General features: G+C 47.6%; 1 protein-coding gene across 2 annotated transcripts in view; it reads right to left on the bottom strand.

Annotated features, from left to right (window-relative positions):
• The window catches only part of LOC129821015 (protein dopey-2-like), a 47,152-nt gene that overhangs the window by 2,381 nt on the left and 19,033 nt on the right, over nt 1–25,738 (bottom strand). Inside the window, exons 7-32 of one of the 2 annotated variants that reach the window (XM_055878214.1) lie at nt 23,482–23,605; nt 23,057–23,166; nt 22,742–22,853; nt 22,117–22,237; nt 21,882–22,001; nt 21,632–21,743; nt 21,250–21,498; nt 20,053–20,390; nt 19,501–19,925; nt 18,845–19,116; nt 18,394–18,546; nt 14,914–15,014; nt 12,845–13,035; nt 11,032–12,734; nt 10,712–10,903; nt 10,380–10,502; nt 10,084–10,218; nt 9,847–9,902; nt 9,593–9,697; nt 3,105–3,171; nt 2,687–2,843; nt 1,420–1,502; nt 1,071–1,330; nt 885–946; nt 667–795; nt 153–289 (exon numbers count right to left, since the gene is read on the bottom strand). In XM_055878214.1, the coding sequence (XP_055734189.1) occupies nt 153–289; nt 667–795; nt 885–946; nt 1,071–1,330; nt 1,420–1,502; nt 2,687–2,843; nt 3,105–3,171; nt 9,593–9,697; nt 9,847–9,902; nt 10,084–10,218; nt 10,380–10,502; nt 10,712–10,903; nt 11,032–12,734; nt 12,845–13,035; nt 14,914–15,014; nt 18,394–18,546; nt 18,845–19,116; nt 19,501–19,925; nt 20,053–20,390; nt 21,250–21,498; nt 21,632–21,743; nt 21,882–22,001; nt 22,117–22,237; nt 22,742–22,853; nt 23,057–23,166; nt 23,482–23,605 (5,637 nt within the window). The remainder of the gene's footprint in view (nt 1–152; nt 290–666; nt 796–884; nt 947–1,070; nt 1,331–1,419; nt 1,503–2,686; nt 2,844–3,104; nt 3,172–9,592; nt 9,698–9,846; nt 9,903–10,083; nt 10,219–10,379; nt 10,503–10,711; nt 10,904–11,031; nt 12,735–12,844; nt 13,036–14,913; nt 15,015–18,393; nt 18,547–18,844; nt 19,117–19,500; nt 19,926–20,052; nt 20,391–21,249; nt 21,499–21,631; nt 21,744–21,881; nt 22,002–22,116; nt 22,238–22,741; nt 22,854–23,056; nt 23,167–23,481; nt 23,606–25,738) is intronic. The other variant, XM_055878215.1, reaches the window with a different exon arrangement.

The raw sequence follows: 25,738 nt of genomic DNA, 5'->3' as shown, positions 1-25,738 counted from the left end.
AGGGCTGTTTTCCTATAGGAGTTAAATGCGCTTCGTGATTTGATTCCTTGCCATGATATACTAATGAGTATCTTGATACTGGTTCCTTCCGGCCCTACAGGAAATCAACAGTGACAGGAAGTGATGTCATCAGGGTGGGGGTTGTTCCTCACCAGTTCTGTGACCATAATTGGCCAGAGGGAGGTGAGGTGCTGGGGGGAGATCCGCAGCATAAGAACACGGAACGTCAGAAACATCTGGGCAGAAACGGAGGGCGTTTGACCAATACGCAGAGCCTCTGTCAGCCGCTCTGAGGGAGAGGGGAGGAGGAGAAAGAATAGGATACCCGCATTACATTATACTGTATATTAATAATTAATATTGGCCTTATAAAACGTTAATGTCTCACACACTCTCATTATCTATCAAATGTGATGGTCTACACCAGTATTTCTCAATCCTGGTTCTGGGGACCCAAATGGGTGCACATTTAGTTTTTGCCCTAGCGCTCACACACTTCATTCAACTAATCAGGTCCTCATCAATCAGGTGTGTGAGTGCTAAGGCAAAAATAAATAAAAAAGTGCACCCATTTGGGACCCCAGGAATGAGAAACTGGTCTACACACTTTGTCAATACACACAAAGAAATGCCCAGAATACACAGAACCACAGAAAGCACACCCACCTTGGATGAGGGGCAGGTAGAGGTGGTACTGGTCTAACTCTCCACTGAACATGGCAAAGGCCTGACGCTTCAGTAACATGGGCTTCTGCTCTGCACTGGGGAACAGCTTCAGAGAACTGCTCTGCATGCCTGCAACACACACACACACACACACACACACAGTTAACACACGTACAAATGCACGCACACGGATGCACACACACACCTACTCTACTTACTCATGAGATCTTTGAACATGGTCTTCTCATGGGTCAGCAGGTGGTCGATGATGGACCTCCAGCTAAAGAAACAGAGGTCAAACACAGTCATTTTCTTTTAACAATTTATTTGATAATATTGATTTGTCAATATTTACATGGCATGCACACACTCAAACACAAGCACACGCACAAACACAATCTTACTGGGGGGCACAGGAGACATCCATGGTGAAGAACAGGGGATCCATGTAGAGTTCGAAGGCCTCTTTTTTCCAGGCCCTCTTGGTGTAGGCGTACCCACTCAGATTGCTCAGGAGCTGGGCACCTGCACCGAAACTGGGCATGTTGTAGGCACTGTGGTTCTTCAGGTAGGGGAAGACGTAGTACATGAGGCGAGAGATGAGAGGGACGGCTTTCTCCTTTTCATCACTGCGATACACCATGTCCAGAAGAGGAGCTAGAACCTGCAGAGGAGGAGGGTCTGTCAGAAATAGAAACACATACATAGGCATGAGAGCAATAGGTGCACAGATCCACACACGGACACACCTACCTCTGCCAATAGCGCTAGGGCTTGTACACTGTACACAGAGGGCGCTGAGGAAGACACCATAGTGCTGGCCTGAGCTTCAGAATCTGGAGAAACAGAGAAAAGAGAGGAAAGGAAAGAAGGAGATGGGAACATAAGGGAGTCGTTACTCATGAATATGTATGACTTTCTTCTCCAGTGCCTGCCCTGAGGGCCGACCTAAGGCTTAACCTCCTCAGGGTAGCGGGAAGGATCTCCATCTCATCCTTCAGGCCACATCCTGGGTGCACTGCTCACAGTGACGCAGCAGGGCACTTAGTTCCACTACTGGGGACCGGTTGACATGGGTAACACCAGAGGAGAGGCACTTTTGTGAGAATAGTGTCCTCCTTCCTCACTGGACCACTACACTGGGGGACATACTGTCGTGAGGAAGTGCTGTGTTTCCATGGTTACAGTATAAGTCTGTGGTCTCTCTCAGTCCACTCTAATGTAGACCTGAAGAGAGCGGAGGAGAGGATGGAGGAGACTGTTGGTCGAGGTGGGCCCTTTTGCTTTTCTCAACTAATGATGTGGAACGTGCATTAGGTGCCGGGGTTTGGTTGCCATGGTTACTGAGGAGCATGTCCTGAGGGTTAAGGAAAGGGGTGTCAAACTCATTCCATGGAGGGTTTAGTGTTTGCGGGTTTTTGGTATTTCCTTTCAATTAAGACCTAGATAACCAGGTGTGTAGAGTTATTTACTAATTACTGACCTTAATTCATCAATCAAATCCAAAGGAGGAGTGAAAACCCGCAGACCAGCGCTTCCCAAACTCAGTCCTCGGGACCCCAAGGGGTGCATGCTTTGTATTTTGCCCTAACACTAGACTACTGATTCAAACCATCAAAGCTTGATGATTAGTTGATTATTTGAATCAGCTGTGTAGTGCTAGGACTTAAACCAAAATGTGCACCCCTTGGGGTCCCGAGGACCGAGTTTGGGAAACCCTGCCGCAGACACTAGGCCCTCCATGGAATGAGTTTGACACGTGGTTAAGGAGGTTAGCAGCTCTGACCCATTTTAAAGCCTAATGTACATCTTCCACTTCAAAATAACATCAATTGAACATCCGCAGCTCCTTGGAAGTGTCCTGGAAAAGTCCAGACATGTACGGACAGGAGTGGACATTCGATATTGCATTTTTAGAGTGGACCTAGCATATGGTGCGGAAGCACAAGGTGTAAATTAGGCTTCAGTCTGTTCCTGATAGAAGCCAGGGATGTCTCCAGGTGTGTGTGTGTTTGGTTACCATAGAGGTCCAGGTTCAGTTCGTTGGATGGCTCCTCGGTCTCAGGACACACCTGTGGCTGGTTCTTGACCTCCAGATTGCGGCTGAGCCAGCTGGTCTGCTCCAGAGATGACCCCGCCACCCCACCCACCGCCTCCAGGATCTTCTGGGTCACTTCCTACAGGACATCACCATGGTAACCATCACTATCATGCATCTCACACTGTACCCTCTCAATCTCACACTAAAGCTTCATTTAGGCCTTTCGTTTTAATGAAACATCCGGTCCTGTCCACACATTTCGGTGTGCACCTGGGCGCACAGGAGCGGATGTTCGATATTGCATCGTTTCATTCAAGCGGACCTAGCGGATGGCGTGGAAGAGGAAGGTGTACATTAGGCTACAGCTAGGGCTGTGCTGCTGTGCTCCATGTCTTACCTGCATGTCTCTAGTGTCCTTCTTATTGTCCAGGTTGGAGAGTCGGTTTACAAAGTCATTGAGGATCCTGTAGTAGGAGAGGAGAAAGATGTCTGTACAGCTATGGATTGGTAGACTAGAGTGCAATAATATCTTGTTGATTCTGATACAGCAGCAAACCAAAGCATGTCTATTGATGTGGGATGTACTACTTATGTTTGGAAATAACATTTACATTGTTTCAAACAGAGTGTGTTACGCTGGGAAAAATGTCTACAGTAACAAATCAGTATGACCACAGATGTATGCACGCGTGACTGGAAGATGAGTTATTTGTGAATCGAGTGCTGACGTAATTTCCTGTCACAACTTGTGGACTTGTTCACGTGCTGCTGTGCGTTTTGTTGCTAGTGTTACTTTGCTACCTGCCAACTTTACATATTTTTTAAATTACCGTTTTATATTTTTTCCCCTCGCTCAACTTTTTCACCCTGGACACTTTATCTGGACATGGTTCTACAGGACCTCCACCAGCCGAAGCTAAGTAGTAACATTAACATTATGCCTTCTAATTGCAGTTAATGTTCTCATAATATACAGGAGAACGATCGCCTTATGGTGAGGATAGCTGTGCTGCAAGCCCAGCTTCAGACGCAATAGTTAGGCAAGGGTCATTTGCCCCATAGGCAGGGCTCTAACTCTTCTAGCTCCACAAGGAGATAGGGTGCAGGCCAGGCAGCAGGCTGTGCTACCAGTAAGTACAGATAGTAGTATAAATCCCCTCGCACAGTCCCCGCTGCTGGACAATTTTCTCATGGCTTCTGGAAGGAAATGCTGTAGGAATGCTCAACCGATGTCGCTCATTCTGCCGACAGAAACTTTCAACCGGTTCTCCCATTAACAACGAGTCGGAGTCAGAGGCCGAGCCTTCTCTGGTCTCTCCTCCACCCATTACGGGATCTGAGACGCCGAATCCTCCCACCATTAGCTCTGACAAATTGAAACCCTAGTTATTGGCGACTCCATTACCCGCAGTATTAGACTTAAAAAGAATCATCCAGCGATCATACACTGTTTACCAGGGGGCAGGACTACCAACGTTAAGGCTAATCTGAAGATCATACACTGTTTACCAGGGGGCAGGGCTACCGACGTTAAGGCTAATCTGAAGATCCTACACTGTTTACCAGGGGGCAGGGCTACCAACGTTAAGGCTAATCTGAAGATCATACACTGTTTACCAGGGGGCAGGGCTACCGACGTTAAGGCTAATCTGAAGATCCTACACTGTTTACCAGGGGGCAGGACTACCAACGTTAAGGCTAATCTGAAGATCCTACACTGTTTACCAGGGGGCAGGGCTACCAACGTTAAGGCTAATCTGAAGATCATACACTGTTTACCAGGGGGCAGGACTACCAACGTTAAGGCTAATCTGAAGATCCTACACTGTTTACCAGGGGGCAGGGCTACCGACGTTAAGGCTAATCTGAAGATCATACACTGTTTACCAGGGGGCAGGGCTACCGACGTTAAGGCTAATCTGAAGATCATACACTGTTTACCAGGGGGCAGGGCTACCGACGTTAAGGCTAATCTGAAGATCATACACTGTTTACCAGGGGGCAGGACTACCGTCGTTAAGGCTAATCTGAAGATCCTACACTGTTTACCAGGGGGCAGGACTACCGTCGTTAAGGCTAATCTGAAGATCCTACACTGTTTACCAGGGGGCAGGACTACCGTCGTTAAGGCTAATCTGAAGATCCTACACTGTTTACCAGGGGGCAGGGCTACCGACGTTAAGGCTAATCTGAAGATCATACACTGTTTACCAGGGGGCAGGGCTACCGACGTTAAGGCTAATCTGAAGATCATACACTGTTTACCAGGGGGCAGGGCTACCGACGTTAAGGCTAATCTGAAGATCATACACTGTTTACCAGGGGGCAGGGCTACCGACGTTAAGGCTAATCTGAAGATCATACACTGTTTACCAGGGGGCAGGGCTACCGACGTTAAGGCTAATCTGAAGATCATACACTGTTTACCAGGGGGCAGGGCTACCGACGTTAAGGCTAATCTGAAGATCATACACTGTTTACCAGGGGGCAGGGCTACCGACGTTAAGGCTAATCTGAAGATCATACACTGTTTACCAGGGGGCAGGGCTACCGACGTTAAGGCTAATCTGAAGATGGTGCTAGCTAAAGCTAAAACTGGCGAGTGTAGAGAGTATAGGGATATTGTTATCCACGTCGGCACCAACGATGTTAGGATGAAACAGTCAGAGGTCACCAAGCGCAACATAGCTTCAACTTGTAAATCAGCTAGAAAGATGTGTCGGCATCAAGTAATTGTCTCTGGCCCCCTCCCAGTTAGGGGAAGTGATGAGCTCTACAGCAGAGTCTCACAACTCAATCGCTGGTTAAAAACTGTTTTCTGCCCCTCCCAAAAGATAGAATTTGTAGATAAATTGGCCCTCTTTCTGGGACTCACCTACAAACAGGACCAAGCCTGGCCTGCTGAGGAGTGACAGAATCCATCCTAGCTGGAGGGGTGCTCTCATCTTATCTATGAACTAGCACAGTCAGTGTAGTCAGCTCAACTATCCCCATTGAGACCGTGTCTGTGCCTCAATCTAGGTTGGGCAAAACTAAACATGGCGGTGTTCGCCTTAGCAATCTCACTGGAATAAAGACCTCCTCCATTCCTGTCATTATTGAAAGAGATTGTGATATCTCACATCTCAAAATAGGGCTACTTAATATTAGATCCCTCACTTCCAAGGCAGTTATAGTCAATTAACTAATCACTGATCATAATCTTAATGTGGTTGGCCTGACAAACATGGCTTAAGTCTGATGAATTTACTGTGTTAAATGAGGCCTCTCCTCCTGGTTACACTAGTGACCATATCCCCCGTGCATCCCGCAAAGGCGGAGGTGTTGCTAACATTTATGATACCAAATTTCAATTTACAAAATAAAAATGACTACGCTTTCGTCTTTTGAACTTTTAGTCATGAAATCTATGCAGCCTACTCAATCACGTTTATAGCTACTGTTTTACAGGCCTCCTGGGCCGTATACAGCGTTCCTTTCCGAGTTCCCTGAATTCCTATCGGACCTTGCAGTCATGGAAGATAATATTGCAATTTTTGGTGACTTTAATATTGACATGGATAAGTCCACAGACCCACTCCAAAAGGCTTTCGGAGCCTTTCCTCATAATCCTGGACTATCGGCCCACCATTTTATTACGTTTGCAATCGCAACAAATAATCTGCTCAGACACCAGCCAAGGATCATCAAAAACCTTGCTATAAAATCTCGGACAACCCAAAGATTCCTTGATGCCCTTCCATACTCCCTCCACCTACCCAAGGACGTCGGCGTACAACAATCGGTTAACCACCTAACTGAGGAACTTCACTTAACCTTGCGTAATACCCTAGATGCAGTCGCACCCCTAAAAACTAAAAACATTTGTCATAAGAAACTAGCTCCCTGGTATACAGAAAATACCCGAGCCCTGAAGCAAGCTTCCAGAAAATTGGAACGGAAATGGCGCTACACCAAACTGGAAGTCTTCCGATTTTGCTTGGAAAGACAGAAGCGCAGTGAGGGTACTATCATCCTATTTTTCCATCTTAATTGAGGAGAAAAAGAACAATCCTACATTTATTTTTGATACTGTCGCAAAGCTAACTAAAAAGCAGCATTCCCCAAGAGAGGATGTCTTTCACTTCAGCAGTGATACATTTATGAACTTCTTTGACAAAAAGGATCATGATCATAAGAAAGCAAATTACAGACTCCTCTTTAAATCTGCGTATTCCTCCAAAGCTCAGATGTCCTAAGTCTACACAACACTGCCAGGACCTAGGATCAAGGGAGACACTCAAGGTTTTTAATACTATATCTCTTGACACAATGATGAAAATAATCATGGCCTCTAAACCTTCAAGCTTCATACTGGACCCTATTTCAACTAAACTACTGAAAGAGCTGCTTCCTGTGCTTGGCCCTCCAATGTTGAACATATTAAACGCCTCCCTATCCACCAGATGTGTACCAAACTCACTAAAAGTGGCAGTAATAAAGCCTCTCTTGAAAAAGCCAAACCTTGACCAAGAAAATACAAAAAAAACCTAAAAAAATCGGACTAAATCAAATCTCCCATTCCTCTCAAACATTTTAGAAAAAGCTGTTGCCCAGCAACTCACTGCCTTCCTGAAGACAAATAATGTATACGAACACTTCAGTCTTGTTTTAGACCCCATCATAGCACTGAGACCACACTCGTGAAGGTGGTAAATTACCTTCTAATGACGTCAGACCAGACCATCTGTCCTCGTGCTCCTAGACCTTAGTGCTGCTTTTGATACCATCGATCACCACATTCTTTTGGAGAGATTGTAAACCCAAATTGGTCTACACGGACAAGTTCTGGCCTGGTTTAGATCTCATCTGTCGGAAAGATATCAGTTTGTCTCTGTGGATGGTTTTTCCTCTGACAAATCAACTGTAAGTTTCAGTTTTTCTCAAGGTTCCGTTTTTAGAACCACTATTGTTTTCACTATATATTTTACCTCTTGGTGATGTCATTCGGAAACAATGTTAACTTTCACTGCTATGCGGACAATACACAGCTGTACATTTCGATGAAACATGGTGAAGCCCCAAAATTGCCCTCCCTGGAAGCCTGTGTTTCAGACATCAGGAAGTGGATGGCGGCAAATGTTTGACTTTTAAACTCGTACAAAACAGAGATGCTAGTTCTAGGTCCCAAGAAACAAAGATCCTGATCTCTCTTTTGACAAACATATCAAGACTATTTCCATCTACGTAACATTGTAAAAATCAGAAACTTTGTTCAAAAATTATGCAGAAAAATGTATCCATGCTTTTGCCACTTTTAGATTAGACTACTGCAATGCTCTACTTTCCGGCTACCCGGATAAAGCACTAAATAAACTTCAGTTAGTGCTAAATACGGCTGCTAGAATCTTGACTAGAACCAAAACATTTGATCACTGTTAAGGCTAGGGCTGATTTCAAGGTTTTACTGCTAACCTACAAAGCATTACATGGGCTTGCTCCTATCTATCTTTCTGAGTTGGTCCTGCCGTACATACCTACACGTACGCTACAATCACAAGACGCAGGCCTCCTAATTGTCCCTAGATTTTCTAAGCAAACAGCTGGAGGCCAAGCTTTCTCCTATAGAGCTCAATTTTTATGGAATGGTCTGCCTATCCATGTGAGAAACGCAGACTCAGTCTTGACCTTTAAGTCTTTATTGAAGACTCATCTCTTCAGTAGGTCCTATGACTGAGTGTAGTCTGGCCCAGGTGTGTGAAGGTGAACGGAAAGGACAGTTCCCCTCTCTTCACTGGGATTCTCTGCCTCTAATTCTATTACGGGGGTTGAGTCACTGGCTTACTGGTGCTCTTCCATGTCGTCCCTAGGAGGGGTGCGTCACTTGAGTGGGTTGAGTCACTGACGTGATCTTCCTGTCCTTCCTGTCGGGTTCTTGCCGTGGGGGAGATCTTTGTGGGCTAAACTCAGCCTTGTCTCAGGGTATTAAGTTGGTGGATTGAAGATATCCCTCTAGTGGTGTGGGGGCTGTGCTTTGGGAAAGTGGGTGGGGTTACATCCTGCTTGGATGGCCCTGTCCAGGGGTATAGTTGGACGGGGCCACAATGTCTCCCGACCTCTCTTGTCTCAGCCTCCAGTATTTATGCTGCAATAGTTTGTGTCGGGGGGCTAGGGTCAGTCTGTTATATCTGGAGTATTTCTCCTGTCTTCTCTAATTCTCTCTCTCGGAGGACCTGAGCCCTAGGAACATGCCTCAGGACTATCTGGCCTGATGACTCCTTGCTATCCCCAGTCCACCTGGCCGTGCTGCTGCTCCAGTTTCAACTGTTCTGGCTGCGGCTATGAAACCCTGACCTGTTCACCGGACGTGCTACCTTGTCCTGGACTCTAACTCTGTCTCTAACTCTGAATGATCAGCTATTAAAAGCTAACTGACATGTACTCTTGAGGTACTGACCTGTTGCACCCTCTACAACCACTGTGATTATTATTATTTGACCCTGCTGGTCATCTATGAACTTTTGAACATCTTGGCCATGTACTGTTATAATCTCCACCAGGCACAGTAAGAAGAGGACTGGCCACCCCTCAGAGCCTGGTTCCTCTCTAGGTGTCTTCCTAGGTTCCTGCCTTTCTAGGGAGTTTTTCCTAGCCACCGTGCTTCTACATCTGCATTGCTTGCTGTTTGGGGTTTTAGGCTGGGTTTCTGTATAGTACTTTGTGACATCGGCTGATGTAAAAAGGGCTTTATAAAATCCTTTCATTGATTGATTAGTCGCTTCGGATAAAAAAAAGTCTGCTAAATGGCATATGTTATGTGATCAATAACTGAGACCGGTTTCTGGACATTGGACATCAAGTGAACATTTTAGTACGTGTCAGACGGATAAGAAGTTGACGACTAACCCCAGCAGCAGGAAGTATCCGGGCGGGGCCAGGTTGAGCTGCACAGACTCTCTGAGGAGACTGAGGAGGGGCGCCACGTTCTCCTGGAGCGCCTGAGCTGGAATACTACCACAGAGACAGACAGACAGACACAAACACACAGACAATAGGGTGGTGAAACATTGTTAAATAATATCACATGTAGGCAAGAACTGAAGTGTATTACTAACTACATGGCAGTGTGAATCTCTTGTGTTGATGTCGTTGTTTGGTACCTCTGGGTGTAGGCATAGCTGAACTGTAGCATGGGGATGTCTACCAGGGTGGACTTCTGCCACACAGACGAAGGAGAGACAGAAGGGAGTTGCATCAACTATGACCACTATGTCATTTCTCTCTGGGTTTAACAGTCAATTCTTTGTGTGTGTGTGTGTGTGTGTGTGTGTGTGTGTGTGTGTGTGTGTGTGTGTGTATGTATGTGTATGTGTGTGTATGTGTGTGTGTGTATATACCTGGTCTCCTTTGATCTGGTGGGGTTTCTTTACCACCTCTTTGACCATCTGCAGGATGTTGTCTGTATGGAGCGTTCCCAGGGACTTCACCAGATCCACAATGGTCAGATGAGACTCACTGGACACAGGCAATATCTACAGAGATATGGAGAGAGAGAGAAAGAAGAGGAGATAGCATAGAGAGAGGGGGGGCATACTTTGTGTGTCACCCTCTTGTTATGATGGAAGGTGTGTGTGTATGTATGTGTCATCCGCTTGTTGCAAAAATAAATAATACGAATTTTAAAAACACTCACTTTGTTTGTGGTGTGTCTCTTGCTCCTCCGGCTGCTCCACACTGCTCCCACTGAGGCCATGAGCTGCACCCCGTACTGCCCCGTCAGAGGAGTCAGAAACTCCAACACACGCTGCCTCAGGATCTACACACACACACACACACACACACACACACACACACACACACACACACACACACACACACACACACACACACACACACACACACACACACACACACACACACACACCAGTACCATCAGAGTGACACACAAATTCACATGCAATACATATCATAGCACTACTTACTTCCCATAAGAACACTCCCACGCAAACATAAACACAGGCATACCTTGGAGCTCCTGAAGTAGACGGATGTGGAGGCGTGTCTGGTGGTCTGGGTGGAGTCTGAGCCCCTCCTCTGGGACTCCTCCCTCTTGACCACACCCCACAGCAGAGCCATACTACTGAGCATGCGTGGCAGATCCTTGATCACAGCATTGCGTGCATTTCGGATGTCTGCAGGGTCACAGGCCACCAGGGACTGAGAAGGACAGATGGAGACAATAAACATAATTGTTTTCTGCATTCAACTCTGTGTGTCTGAGTGGGCAGCAGAGTGATCCACCTACATGTTGCCAAATCAGTAGTGTGTGTGTGTGTGTGACTCACCTTCTTGTTGTCCAGTAGACAGTGGTGAGTGAGTGTAGTCAGTCCCTCCAGTAGGGTGAGAGGGTAATCAGGAGCAATGTTCTCCTTCCTGCTACTCTGCGAAGCCTTCCCCCCGTCGTGATCGTACTGTTTGACCAGCTCATCCAGGTTCCTGCAGATCTGGGTGATGAGCGGAGCCACAATGATGCCCAGCGAGCGCCCGAGGTAGGGCAGAGACGAGCACAGCAGCGCCACCCAGTGGGGGTGCATGGCATAGCCGTACTGCGGCTGCAGAGCCCGGGCTGCAGCAGACACAAACATTCCCTGGGCTGTGATGAGCTGGGTCTGGACGTACTGAGCTGCCTTGATGGACTGTTGTAACAGAACCCCTGTCTGCCATTCCTGCTTCATGGTTGAGGAGGCAGGGGTAGCTACAGGTGTGTCACAGGGCTCATCGGGGTGCGGGGTTGAACCAGACCCCCCTGGCCACACGTAGTACTCCAGGACGATGAGGGCCTGTAGGAGCTTGAGCAGCTCCATCTGTAAGGGGTATTGCTCCTGCCCCCCTCCCCCTCCAAGATTCACCAGGCTCTCCTCAGACAGGCCCACCTGTTCATCGAACAGATTCAGACACCCCATGGCAGAGTCCTTCTCCACCCCTTTCTGGCTGATGTACATGGAGGCTGAGAGGGTGAGAAGGGCGTACTGCTGCACCTTACACCCAGCCAGCAGCTTGCGGATGGCCTCTGGGCCGACCCCAGCCTCCCCCTGGGTGGAGCTGTCCCTCTGACCCCGCACCACACACCCCAGCTGGGTCACCAGGCGGGTCAGCACCCCCACGCTCTTCACCTGGACCTCCCTGTTCCCCTGCAGCTCCCTGGGACCCAGGGTGAGGTAGGACGGGTAGTGGGAATGTAGGAACCTCAGGCACAGCGATACCAGCAGCTCGATGAGCAGGGAGGGGGGAATGGAGGGCGAGGAGGTGGGCGAGAGCAGGCGTCCATGGAAGCCTCTTCCGTCCTGGGCCTGCTGGTGGCGCTGGAGAAGGTTAGAGACCAAGTTGAGGTGGGCGGCTGAGCTGGTGTCCAGGGAGGTGGAGGAGAGGGCGTCCACTAGAGGGCGCTGGGCGCTGCTCTTCAACAGACTGTCCAACAGGGCCAGGCCGTGGAGCAGGCGGGGCCAGCCGCCGGGCACAGAGTACAGCAGAACATGGCGGAACAGAGAGTCAATGACTTCACGCTTCTCACGCTCCTGTTTGAGGAGACGTGACTGAGCCATGGCTTCACGCTCCAGGTCATCCTCCTCGCTCGACAGCGAATCGGAGGCCTGCGTGTGTTCTGATTCCACCCTCCTCAGGCAGCTGACCACACCTCCTTCCTCTACGCTACAACCGTAAGTGGCGGAGCTGGAGTTCTCTGTGGAGACCTGGGCACCACTGGTGTCAGCTGACTCGGTGTGTTCGCTCTCTTCCTCCTCCACCTCCTCCTCTTCCTCCAGCTCGTCTTCCCCCTCTGTGGCCTCGCTCTCACTGCAAGATACCCCCGTGGAGTCAGCCGCTGGATTGGTCGTCTCTGGGTCACGCTCCAGCTCCCCCCACAGGGCCTCCCGGTCCACCAGGATCATGTGACCCAGTGTACCCTCATCTGGTTGGGTGCTGGTTGCCATGGCGCCCGTGGAACCCTTGGTGGTGCTTCGACTTCTGCTGTTTAAATCTTTCAGATTACCTACAGAGAGAAAGAGGTCTACCAAAACAAATACACACTAGGAGAGAAACATCCCTAAACACTCCAACAATCACCACTTAACACTCCAGAACACACACAAACACACGCACCTGCGGTGAGGTTCTGTTTGACACTCTGGATGGTGCAGCGCTGGGTGGATGGGTGGAGCAGCAGCAGCAGAACAGGCTCCAGGATGCGGACCACGTCCTGCAGGGAGAGAGCCCTGACCAGCCAGCACTGGGCTGCAGCACTCACAGAACCATCTGGGCTGTTCAAACAGTCCATCACCACGCACAGAGACCTGGGACAGAGATACACAGAGTCAGTCATAGGGAGATGACGGACAGACGCACAATCTTAAATAGTGCTCAGAGAGAGAGAGAGACAGAAGAGAAGAGAACACAGAGAGAGAGAGAGACAGAGAGAGAGAGACAGAGAGAGACAGAGAGAGAGAGAAAAATAGTCCATCTCACTGATCTGAGGAAAGCAGAACAGGTTCACTATGGTAGTACAGTCGTGGCCAAAAGTTTTGAGAATGACACAAATATACATTTCCACAAAGTTTGCTGCTTCACTGTCTTTAGATATTTTTGTCAGATGTTACTATGGAATACTGAAGTATAATTACAAGCATTTCATAAGTGTCAAAGGCTTTTATTGACAATTACATGAAGTTGATGCAAAGAGTCAATATTTGCAGTGTTGACCCTTCTTTTTCAAGACCTCTGCAATCCGTCCTGGCATGCTGTCAATTAACTTCAGGGCCTCATCCTGACTGATGGCAGCCCATTCTTGCATAATCAATGCTTAGCGTTTCTCAGAATTTGTGGGTTTTTGTTTGTCCACCCGCCTCTTGAGGATTGACCACAAGTTCTCAATGGGATTAAGGTCTGGGGAGTTTCCTGGCCATGGACCCAAAATATCGATGTTTTGTTCCCCGAGCCACTTAGTTATCACTTTTGCCTTATGGAAGGTGCTCCATCATGCTGGAAAAGGCATTGTTCGTCACCAAACTGTTCCTGGATGGTTGGGAGAAGTTGCTCTCGGAGGATGTGTTGGTACCATTCTTTATTCATGGCTGTGTTCTTAGGCAAAATTGGGAGTGAGCCCACTCCCTTGGCTGAGAAGCAACCCCACACATGAATGGTCTCAGGATGCTTTTCTGTTGGCATGACACAAGACTGATGGTAGCGCTCACCTTGTCTTCTCCGGACAAGCTTTTTCCCACTTTTTTCCCCCAAACAATCGGAAAGGGGATTCATTAGAGAAAATGACTTTACCCCAGTCCTCAGCAGTCCAATTCCTGCACCTTTTGCAGAATATCAGTCTGTCCCTGATGTTTTTCCTGGAGAGAAGTGGCTTCTTTGCTGCCCATCTTGACACCAGGCCATCCTCAAAAAGTCTTCGCCTCACTGTGCGTGCAGATGCACTCACACCTACCTGCCTGCTGCCATTCCTGAGCAAGCTCTGTACTGGTGGTGCCCCGATCCCGCAGCTGAATCAACATTAGGAGACGGTCCTGGCGCTTGCTGGACTTTCTTGGGCGCCCTGAAGCCTTCTTCACAACAATTGAACCGCTCTCCTTGAAGTTCTTGATGATCCGATAAATGGTTGATTTAGGTGCAATCTTACTGGCAGCAATATCCTTGCCTGTGAAGCCCTTTTTGTCCAAAGCAAGGATGACGGCACATGTTTCCTTACAGGTAACCATGGTTGACAGAGGAAGAACAATGATTCCAAGCACCACCCTCTTTTTGAAGCTTCCAGCCTATTATTCGACCTCAATCAGCATGACAGAGTGATCTCCAGGCTTGTCCTCGTCAACACTCACACCTGTGTTAACAAGAGAATCACTGACATGATGTCAGCTGGTTCTTTTGTGGCAGGGCTGAAATGCAGTGAACATGTTTTTGGGGGATTCCGTTCATTTGCAAAGCAAAGAGGGCCTTTGCAATTAATTGCAATCATCTGATCACTCTTCATAACATTCTGGAGTATATGCAAATTGCCATCATACAAACTGAGGCAGCAAACTTTGTGAAAATAAATATTTGTGTCATTCTCAAAACTTTTGTCCATGACTGTAGAATCATGAAACCGAATACACTGGGGACCACAGCACAAACTGCTGTTGGGCCCAAAGACCAACCACTGACCATACTTCGAGCCCTGTACTCACCGGTCAAACGAGCGGTTCAGAGACATGGTCCGGTTTGACTGGTTCTCCCTGGTCAGGTGCCACAGCACTGAGAACCTATGTAGGGCCTCCAACCGTACAGCCTGAGGAAATACACACAACATAACTGACATGCTAGTTAACTTCTTTGGGGTAGGGCGGCAGTATTTTCACGTCCAGATGAAAAGCGTGCCCAGAGTAAACTGCCTGCTACTCAGGCACAGATACTAGGTTATGCATATTATTAGTATATTTGGATGGAAGTTTCTAAAACTGTTTGAATGGTGTCTGTGAGTATAACAGACACCAGGCAAAAACGAGGCAAAAACAGGCAGGCAAAAACGAGAAAAAAAATCCAACCAGGAAGTGGGAAATCTGAGGTTTGTAGGTTTTCAACTCTTTGCTTATCCAAGATACAGTGGAAATGGGGTCATGTTGCACTTCCTAAGGCTTCCACTAGATGTCAACAGTCTTTAGAACCTTGTTTGATGCTTCTACTGTAAAGTGGGGGCGAATGAGAGGAGATTGAGTAAGGTCTATCCCAGAGTGCCACGAGCTGACCATGCGCGTTCATGTGAGAGTTTAACTGCGTTCCATCGCATTTCTGAAGACAAAGGAATTCTCCGGTTGGAACATTATTGAAGATTTATGTTAAAAACATCCTTAAGGGGGCCTCCCGGGTGGCACAGTGGTCTAGGGCACTGCATTGCAGTGCTAGCTGCGCCACCAGAGTCTCTGGGTTCGCGCCCAGGCTCTGTCGCAGCCGGCCGCGACCGGGAGGTCCGTGGGGCGACGCACAATTGGCATAGCGTCGTCCGGGTTAGGGAGGGTTTGGCCGGTAGGGATATCCTTGTCTCATCGCGCTCCAGCGACTCCTGTGGCAGGCCGGGCGTAGTGCGCGCTAACCAAGGGGGCCAGGTACACGGTGTTTCCTCCGACACATTGGTGCGGCTGGCTTCCGGGTTGGAGGTGCGCTGTGTTAAGAAGCAGTGCGGCTTGGTTGGGTTGTGCTTCGGAGGACGCATGGCTTTCGACCTTCGTCTCTCCCGAGCCCGTACGGGAGTTGTAGCGATGAGACAAGATAGTAATTACTGGCGATTGGATACCACGAAAATTGGGGAGAAAATGGAATAAAAAAATAAAATAAAAAAAAACATCCTAAAGATTGATTCTATACATCGTTTGACATGTTTCTATGGACCGTAACGGAACTTTTTGGACTTTTCGTCCGTACTTTCCGCTGGACTTGCACGCGCGCCGTGAGTTTAGATTGTGTACTGAACGCGCGATACCAACAAGGAGAATTTGGACATAAATGATGGACATTATCGAACAAAACAAACATTTATTGTGGAACTGGGATTCCTGGGAGCATTCTGATGAAGATGAATAAGTGAATGTGAATGTTTATGATGTTATTTCTGACTTCTGCTGACTGCACAACATGGCGGATATCTCTTTGGGTTGATTTGTCGTCTGAGCGCTGTACTCAGATTATTGCATGGTTTGCTTTTTCCGTAAAGTTTTTTTGAAATCTGACACAGCGGTTGCATTAAGGAGAACTGGATCTAAAATTCCATGTGAAACACTTGTATCTTTTATCAATGTTTATTATGATTATTTCTGTAAATTGATGTGGCTCTCTGCAAAATCATTGGATGATTTTGGAACTACTGAACATAACGCGCCAATGTATACTGAGATGTTTTGATATAAATATGAACTTTATCAAATGAAACATACATGTACTGTGTAATATAAAGTCCTATGAGTGTCATCTGATGAAGATCATCAAAGGTTAGTGATTCATTTGATCTATATTTCTGCTTTTTGTGACTCCTCTCTTTGGCTGGAAAAATGGCTGTGTTTTTCTGTGACTTAGCTCTGACCTAACACAATCATTTGGTTTGCTTTCGTCGTAAAGCCTTTTTGAAATCGGACACTGTGGCTGGATTTACAACAAGTGCATCTTTAAAATGCTGTAAAATAGATGTATGTTTGAGGAATTTTAATTATGGGATTTCTGTTGTTTTGAATTTGGCGCCCTGCAGTTTCACTGGCTGTTGACGAGTTGGGACGCTACCGTCCCACATACCCTAGAGAGGTTAAACACAGAGGATGACTTACTGTTTGTTATATCACATGAGTTTAGGCTGGAGTATTTGTTCATATGTTAGGTGGCTATATGTAAAACCTCGGTGCTGTTTAAATGCGTTAGGATGGCTCTTTGCTGTAGGCGTCTAGTGTAGAGGTCGACAGATTATGATTTTCAACGCCGGTACTGATACCAATTATTGGAGGACCAAAAAAAGCCGATACCGATTAATCGGACGATTTTTTAAATGTATTTGTAATAATGACAATTACAACAATACTGAATGAACACTTATTTTAACTTAATATAATACATCAATAAAATCAATTTAGTGTTGGAGAAGTAAAAGTGCTATCACAAGTAAAAGTGCAAAACGCACGAAAGTGCTGTTTGAATGAATGCTTACGAGCCTGCTGGTGCCTTCCATCGCTCAGTCAGACTGCTCTATCAAATCATAGACTTAATTATAACATAATAACACATAGAAATACGAGCCTTAGGTCATTAATATGGTCGAATCCGGAAACTATCATCTCGAAAACAAAACGTTTATTCTTTCAGGGAAATACGGAACCATTCCGTATTTTATCTAACGGGTGGCATCCATAAGTCTAAATATACCTGTTACATTGCACAACCTTCAATGTTATGTCATAATTATGTAAAATTCTGGCAAATTAGTTTGCAATGAGCCAGGCAGCCCAAACTGTTGCATATACCCTGACTCTGCGTGCAATGAACGCAAGAGAAGTGACACAATTTCACGTCGTTAATATTGCATGCTAACCTGGATTTCCTTTAGCTAAATATGCAGGTTTAAAAATATATACTTCTGTGTATTGATTTTAAGAAAGGCATTGATGTTTATGGTTAGGTACACGTTGGAGCAACGACAGTCCTTTTTCGCAAATGCGCACCGCATCGATTATATGCAACGCAGAACACGCTAGATAAACTAGTAATATCATCAACCATGTGTAGTTATAACTAGTGATTATGATTGATTGTTTTTTATAAGATAAGTTTAATGCTAGCTAGCAACTTACCTTGGCTTCTTACAGCATTCGCCTAACAGGCAGGCTCCTCGTGAGACAGGTGGTTAGAGCGTTGGACTAGTTAACCATAAGGTTGCAAGATTGAATCCCTGAGCTGACAAGGTAAAAATCTGTCGTTCTGCCCCTGAACAAGGCAGTTAACCCACTGTTCCTAGGCCGTCATTGAAAATAAGAATGTGTTCTTAACTGACTTGCCTAGTTAAATAAAGGTGTAAAAAAATCATAAAAATTTAAAAAAATCGACGTCCAAAATTACCGATTATTATCGGTCGACCTCTAGTCTAGTGTCTTGATATTACAGTAGAATCTTGTTAGTGTGTGTGTGTTCTGTACCTTGTCTCTGTGCAGTAAAGCCTGGCAGACGATGTCCTCACAGATGGATGCGGACGGGGCCAGGCAGTGGAGCCGATAGAAGAGCTCCACACAGGAGGTGTGCTGCTCTCGACGCTCCACATCCAGCTGACCCCACAGCACCTGGGCCACCCGCTGCATGGGATCACAAAGGTAAAATGTTAGAGGTGATGATGATCGGTGTTCATTTGGATCAACTTAACGCAGCAGCATCCGATTACTAATGATCCTGATTTGGTAATAGGCAGCAAAAATGAAAAAGGTGATGATGCTGTTGGACAGAGTTACAGATGACACATTCACTAAGGAAATGTACACATTTCATCATATTATACAGTAACACGTCAGACCAGCTAGGACTACTCATATTATGTTCCCTCTTTATGTGGCAGTAATACAAGCCCCCTGCCATGGTAGACCATGATTTCCTGACCTGGTAGAAATCTGTACTCTGCTCGATGGCGTTGAGCAGGCCTGGGTAGATGGGGGGCACAGTGACCATCTGCAGCCGCCCGCTCAGGGGGTTGGCGTTGCTGGCCTGGTAGCGCCTGGTCTTGTCCTGGATGACCAGGGCCAGGGACTGGGAGTGGTTGATGAGCTCCAGAAGAGAGGACACAGCCGTGTGCTGCACCTGGTAGTCCCTCGACAGGCAACACAGGGTCATCAAGGACCTCAGCCACAAAGGCAGGCAGCCCACGTCACTGTCTGAAGAGAAAAAATAATACAATATTTTGGTTACTTCCCATTCAATGAGTTCAAATTAGTCAAGATCATGAAAGCATATCAGTATACTGACTTGAACCGTCATAAAGTGGTCAATTCAGCCCTGTTAGTAAGCCATGTTAGGAGTAGGAGTACACACTAAAGCTTAAGCTTTTCATTTGAATAGACAAACCAGCACCCCAGTAAACCTATTGGTTAAGAGTAGAGTTGTAGAGTTATACAAATTCCCCTATGTGGACTCATTTGTGTGAGTCTGACATGCAAGACTACTGCGTGGCTAACTAACTACAGTAAGTTTGTGTCGAGCTGTACAGACTGACCTGTATCGGTAAACAACCATTATTGTGTAAAAGTGTATACTGTCACCTGTATGGTGGAACATGTCGCTGTAGAGCACCTGGCTCTCCTCCTCACTCAGGTACAGGGGGAAGGTGGTACACTCCAACAGCAGGTGGCATGCTGCCGTGAACGCCTGGCGGCACTCCTCTGAAATCTCTGCCCTGCCCCGGGGCATGTACCCTGCCCCCCAGTCCACCCCTCCTCCCGTCCCCCCTCGCCCTTTCTTCTTCTCTGTAGAGTGGACAGGGAGGTCTGGGACAGGGGGGTCCGAGGTAGAGCGTGGTTTTTGTTTGTTGGGGGTAAAGAGCTCGGCTAGCTTGTCTTTGATCTGGGTGGTGGTGATCTGAGGGCCCTCCTGGAACGAGGTCGTCCCACCAGGGGAGAGGGCAGCGGGGTCCGGCTGTACAGCCTCCTCCTGCCCCCTGACGTCCTCCACCTGAACCAGCAGGTACCTGGGAGGGGAGAGGAGGGAGAGAGATGGAGAGAGAGAGAGAGAGTTGATCAAGTTGTTTTGATTGGTGCATGCTGTGCTTGATGATTGTGTGTTACATGTTTTCCAGATGTGATCATGTTCTCTACCAGGTGGTTATGAAGGCCAGTATATCCAGCAGACACTGGGTCATGGTCTCCACATTGCCCCCCTTCCTCCACACACTCTGGCACTCTTTCACGATCCCCACCCCCTCGGGGCTCAGTCCCGCCCCTGGTAAGAGGTGCAGTTGCGAGGGTGAGGCACTGATGCCCAATCCGCTGTCTTCAGACCGAAGGAGAGGGAAGGCGCCGTCTCCCTCTACCGGGCCAGTCTCCTGCTCCACAACCCCATTCAGCTCTTCCTCTGGTTCTGCATTGTCATGGTTAACGTTGACTCGACTGCCCTCTTCCTCCTCCTCGACCCTCTCCTTCTCCATATCCGGTATCTAAGGGGAGAAAATGTATGATCCAACCAGAAGACCACCAATGAGGGAGAGGGTAGTATGACCTTAAAAGGACAGTTAGAGAACCGTCTCCTTGTCCTTAAACTCAAAAAATATTTTCTAAAAGTCCTTACTGAGAACTCCCATCATGATCCAGTCAGTGACTGAAAGAAGCTAAAGATCAGTGGGAGCTGTGTTTATGTGACAGACAGGCCAGTGTTACAGCTGGACTCCAGACCTTGTTTATATCTGCAGGGAGAGTGAAATTAGAAGATTGGTTGGCCTGGCCTGTGTAGTCTGGATCTACCATCAAGACAAGAGGAGTACAGTACATGAGAGACAGCCTGACAAGGAGCTAACCCTGCCAGGAATGTTATCCCTCAGTCAGACAGGTCACCTACCTGACAGTTCATCCTGAGGGCATGACCATTCTTAAGTACCTCAGTAGTGTTGCATCCCTAACTCCCATTTTCCTTCTACTCCTAAATTTACTCCTGAGGTGCTGACTTGTTGCACCCTCGTCAACTACTGTGATTATTATTATTTGACCATGCTGGTCATTTATGAACATTTGAACATCTTGGCCATGTTCTGTTATAATCTCCACCCGGCACAGCCAGAAGAGGACTGGCCACACCAGCCTGGTTCCTCTCTAGGTTTCTTCCTAGGTTTTGGCCTTTCTGGGGAGTTTTTCCTAGCCACCGTGCTTCTACACCTGCATTGCTTGCTGTTTGGGGTTTTAGGCTGGCTTTCTGTACAGCACTTTGAGATATCAGCTGATGTAAGAAGGGCTATATAAATACATTTTATTTGATACTCTCCATACGCATGCCAGTTTCTCGGAACCACTGCACAAACTCACACAGCCACTGACCGGAACAAATTTGAAGCTCTCCTCCTGTGTCTGTGACGTCACTTTCTGTGTCTGTGACTCCACCTCCATATCCATATAAGTCACGGGCATCTGGATCTTACTGAGCACCTTGAAGCAGGTGCGCAGGCCCTGTGTGAGCTCCGATAGGTCCAGACAGGTCATGTGGGTGCGGAGTGCATGCAGCATGCGGCCAAGCATCTGGGGCAGGAACTGAGACTGGATGTCAGCATGGAGCTCCTAATGGACCAGACACACAGATACAGACCATTCAGATAGGGTTAGAGAGAGCAAGAAAGAGAGAGAAAGAGAGGGGAGAGAGAGAGAGAAAAAAAGAGAGAGAGGAAAAATAGAAGCGTGTGTGTGTGTGTACCAGAGGGATGACGTCCAGTAGGAACATGATGAGCGTGGAGATCTCTGTGACAGAGGGAGCAGGAGAGTCACTGTGATATTGCAGAGGGGGCGGCGGCAGGTCAGCTGGGTCGCTATGGAGACAGAGACACAGAGAGAGATCAGCTAAACAACATAAGACATTCGAGTTGGAGAAAGTTGCTTTATAACAGCAAAGCTACAGTGACTATTCCAGAGGAGGTACAGTAGGTGTTAGTAGAGGCGTTACCTACCTGAGGCAGGTGCAGAAGTGGCAGGTGATGTAGTCCCACAGGAACTCACTGTTCATGGAGCTCACCAGCATGTTCACCGTCTTTATGATTTCTGATGCGTTCTTGTTCTCTTTTATTTTACTGCACAGACAACACATCTAGGCAGTCACTATCATGTCGATCTCTTTTTAGGAAACTTCCCAATAAATATCATTCATCTATATTAGTTCATTCTCCACTCGTCCCATCCTCTCACCTGGCTAGCTGGTTGCCTGTCAGGCCAGTGCTGGTGATAGACTCCTCTCCCAGCATCTCTCTGCAGTAGCTGTAGAACGCTCTCACCACCTCCAATAACACACTGCCCACTATCAGAGGACCTGAGAGAGACCACCATCATCATCACACACTGCCCACTATCAGAGGACCTGAGAGAGACCAGCATCATTATCATCACACACGGCCCACTATCAGAGGACCTGAGAGAGACCAGATTCATTATAATCACACACTGCCCACTATCAGAGGACCTGAGAGAGACCACCATCATTATCATCATCATCATCATTTTCACAAACTACCCACTATCAGAGGACCTGAGAGAGACCACCATTATTATCATCACACACTGCCCACTATCAGAGGACCTGAGAGAGACCACCATCATTATCATCATCACAAACTGCCCACTACCAGAGGACCTGAGAGAGACCACCATCATCGTCATTATCACACACTGCCCACTATCAGAGGACCTGAGAGATGAACATCATCACCACTACACCCTACTTACCAGCAGAGGGCTTAAGACAGATGGAGAGAGTGAGAAGGGGAGGGGAGGGGTGGGAGAGAAGAGGCCTGAAGTAGGGGAGGTGTGTGTTTACCTATCTCTGGCTTATCTATAAGGCTGATGATGATGCGGAATGGTCGTAGATAACCAATCACGCTCTCCGGGTCCGCCTCCGCATCCTTCTGATTCAAGATGTTGATCAAAGCCTAAGGACAGAGACACAGAGGACACACACGGTTACACCACCGGGTATTTACTGAATTCAAGTTCACCTTGTTTTCATGGTTTCATATTAAAATGAATGACTTGCAAGGGCAGGTGTTAAGTCCTTCATGAGGTTTAATCATCTGTAACAGTATGATTTATATACTGCAACTGATCAACATTAGTGTTAACTAGTGTGTCCGACCTGCACTAAGAGTTCTCTGGAGTGGGTGTTGAAGTAGAAGGCTGTGTGTTCCTCCATGGAGATGAAGAGGTCATGGTCTGCAGCAACCATACCCCCCTTAATGTCTGTGCCTGGGGAACAGCAACACACACAGAGATACAGTTATTCACTTATAATACCAAGGCATACATTTTATTCTCTGAAAGGAGAGGTGCAAACAATTGAGGCTACATGGATACATTTATTAGACCTAAACGACATTAGCTACAACTACATTTATTAGCCACATAGTGAAGTATATTCAGGCCTACTGCTAGACTACAACTCAAAGCCATAACTTCATTGTGTGTGTGTGTGTGTGTCATTGTGTGTGTGTGTGTGTGTGTGTGTGTGTGTGTGTGTGTGAGTGAACATGGCCGTGGTGCATGTCTATCCACACTAACTACCTAGCAGCCAGGCGTAGAGGCGTCTGTTGAGGGACATGTCTCTGCGGAGCAGCGTGAGGGAAGCAGCAGACACCACTGTGATCGTGTCCTCCCTAGTCATAGGAATACTGCCTTGGGTTGGGTCCTGAGGTAATAACAGGGACAGTTACACATGGGGCACAGGGAAAAGGAAAGGGGAGAGGATGAAGATAGAGAGGCAAAGAAAGAAGAGTTGGAAGAGGAGATGAAAGAGGATTAAGGGAGGAGCAGGACAGAGTATATAAGGAGGAGGAGGTGAGGAGGAAGAGGAGATGAGGAGGTGAGAAGGAGAATGAGGAGGTGAGGAAAAGGAGGTGAGACAGAGGAGAAAAAGGAATAGGAGGAAGTGGTGGTGGAGGAAGAGGAGGAGGTAAACTAACCTCTGAGAAAAACATTGACGCTTACACGGACACGGTGACTGAGTTCATCGGGAAGTGTATAGGGGATGTTGTTCCAACAGTGACTATTAAAACCTACCCAAACCAGAAACCGTGGATAAATGGCAGCATTCGCGCAAAACTGAAAGCACGAACCACCGCATTTAACCATGGCAAGGTGACTGGGAATATACAAACAGTGTAGTTATTCCCTCCGTAATGCAAACAAACATGCAAAATGTCAGTACAGAGGCAAAGTGGAGTCGCAATTCAGCGGCTCAGACAAGACTTATGTGGCAGGGTCTACAGACAACGCGGACACCGATGTCTTGCTCCCAGACAAGCTAAACACCTTCTTTGCCCGCTTTGAGGAGAACACAGTGCCACCGACGTGGCCGGCTCCCAAGGACTGTGGGCTCTCGTTCTCCGTGGCCGACGTGAGTAAGACATCTAACCGTGTTAACCCTCGCAAGGCTGCCGGCCCAGACGGCATCCTTAGCCGCGTCCTAAGAGCATGTGCAGACCAGCTAGCTGTAGTGTTTACTGACATATTCAATCTCTCCCTATCAAAGTCTGCTGTCCCCACTTGCTTCAAGATGTCCACCATTGTTTATGTACCCAACAAAGCAAAGGTAACTGAACTAAATGACTATCGCCCTGTAGCACTCACTTCTGTCATCATGAACCTCTACCTTACCTGACACCCTAGCCTGACACCCTAGACCCTCTTCAATTTGCATACCGCCCCAATAGATCCACAGACGATGCAATTTACATTGTGCTGCACACTGCCCTATCCCATCTGGACAGGAGGAATACCTACGTCAGAATGCTGTTCATTGACTATAGCTCAGCCTTCAACACCATAGTACCCTCCAAGCTCATCCTTAAGCTCAGGGCCCTGGGTCTGAACCCCGCCGTATGCAACTTGGTACTGGACATCCAGAAAGGCCGCATCCAGGTGGTGAAGGTAGGAAACAACAACTTCACTTCGCTGATCATCAACACAGGGGCCCCACATGGGTGCGTGCTCAGCCCCTTCCTGTACTCCCTGTTCACCCATGACTGCATGGCCATTCACACCTCCAACTCAATCATCAAGTTTTCAGTCGACACAACAGTATTAGGCCTGATTACCAACAATGACAACACAACCTACAGGGAGGAGGTGAGGGGCCTGGCAGAGTGGGGCCAGGAAAATAACCTCTCACTCAACGTCTACAAAACAAAGAAACTGACCGTGGACTTCAGGAAACAGCATGCCCCTATCCACATCGACGGGACCACAATCGAGAAGGTGGAAAGCTTCAAGTTCCTCGGTGTACACATCACTCACAATCTGAAATGGTCACGCAGACAGTGTTGTGAAGAAGGCGCAATAGCGCTTCTTCAACCTCAGGAGGCTGAAGAAATTTGGCTTGGCCCCTAAAACCCTCACAAATTTTTACAGATGCACAATTGAGAGCATCCTGCTGGGCTGTATCACCGCCTGGTACGGCAACTGCACCACCCAAACGCAGAGCTCTCCAGAGGGTGGTACTGTCTGCCCAACGCATCACCGGGGGCACACTGCCTGCCCTCCAGGACACCTACAGCACCTGATGTCACAGGAAGGCCAAAAAGATCATCAAGGACATCAACCACCCGAGCCACTGCCTGTTCACACCGCTATCATCCAGAAGGCGAGGTCAGTACAGGTGCATCAAAGCTGGGACCGAGAGACGAAAAAACAGCTTCTATCTCAAGGCCATCGGACTGTTAAATAGCTACTCATCCCTACAACCTTACGACGGTGCTGCCGTATATACATTAAATCACTGGCCACTTTAAATAATGGAAGACTATTCACTTTAATAATGTTT

This window comes from Salvelinus fontinalis, chromosome 23 (genome assembly GCF_029448725.1).
Source record: "Salvelinus fontinalis isolate EN_2023a chromosome 23, ASM2944872v1, whole genome shotgun sequence".
Taxonomy (NCBI): domain Eukaryota; kingdom Metazoa; phylum Chordata; class Actinopteri; order Salmoniformes; family Salmonidae; genus Salvelinus; species Salvelinus fontinalis.
Note: the sequence above shows the minus strand (reverse complement) of the source record. Positions and strands in the feature narration are given on the sequence as shown.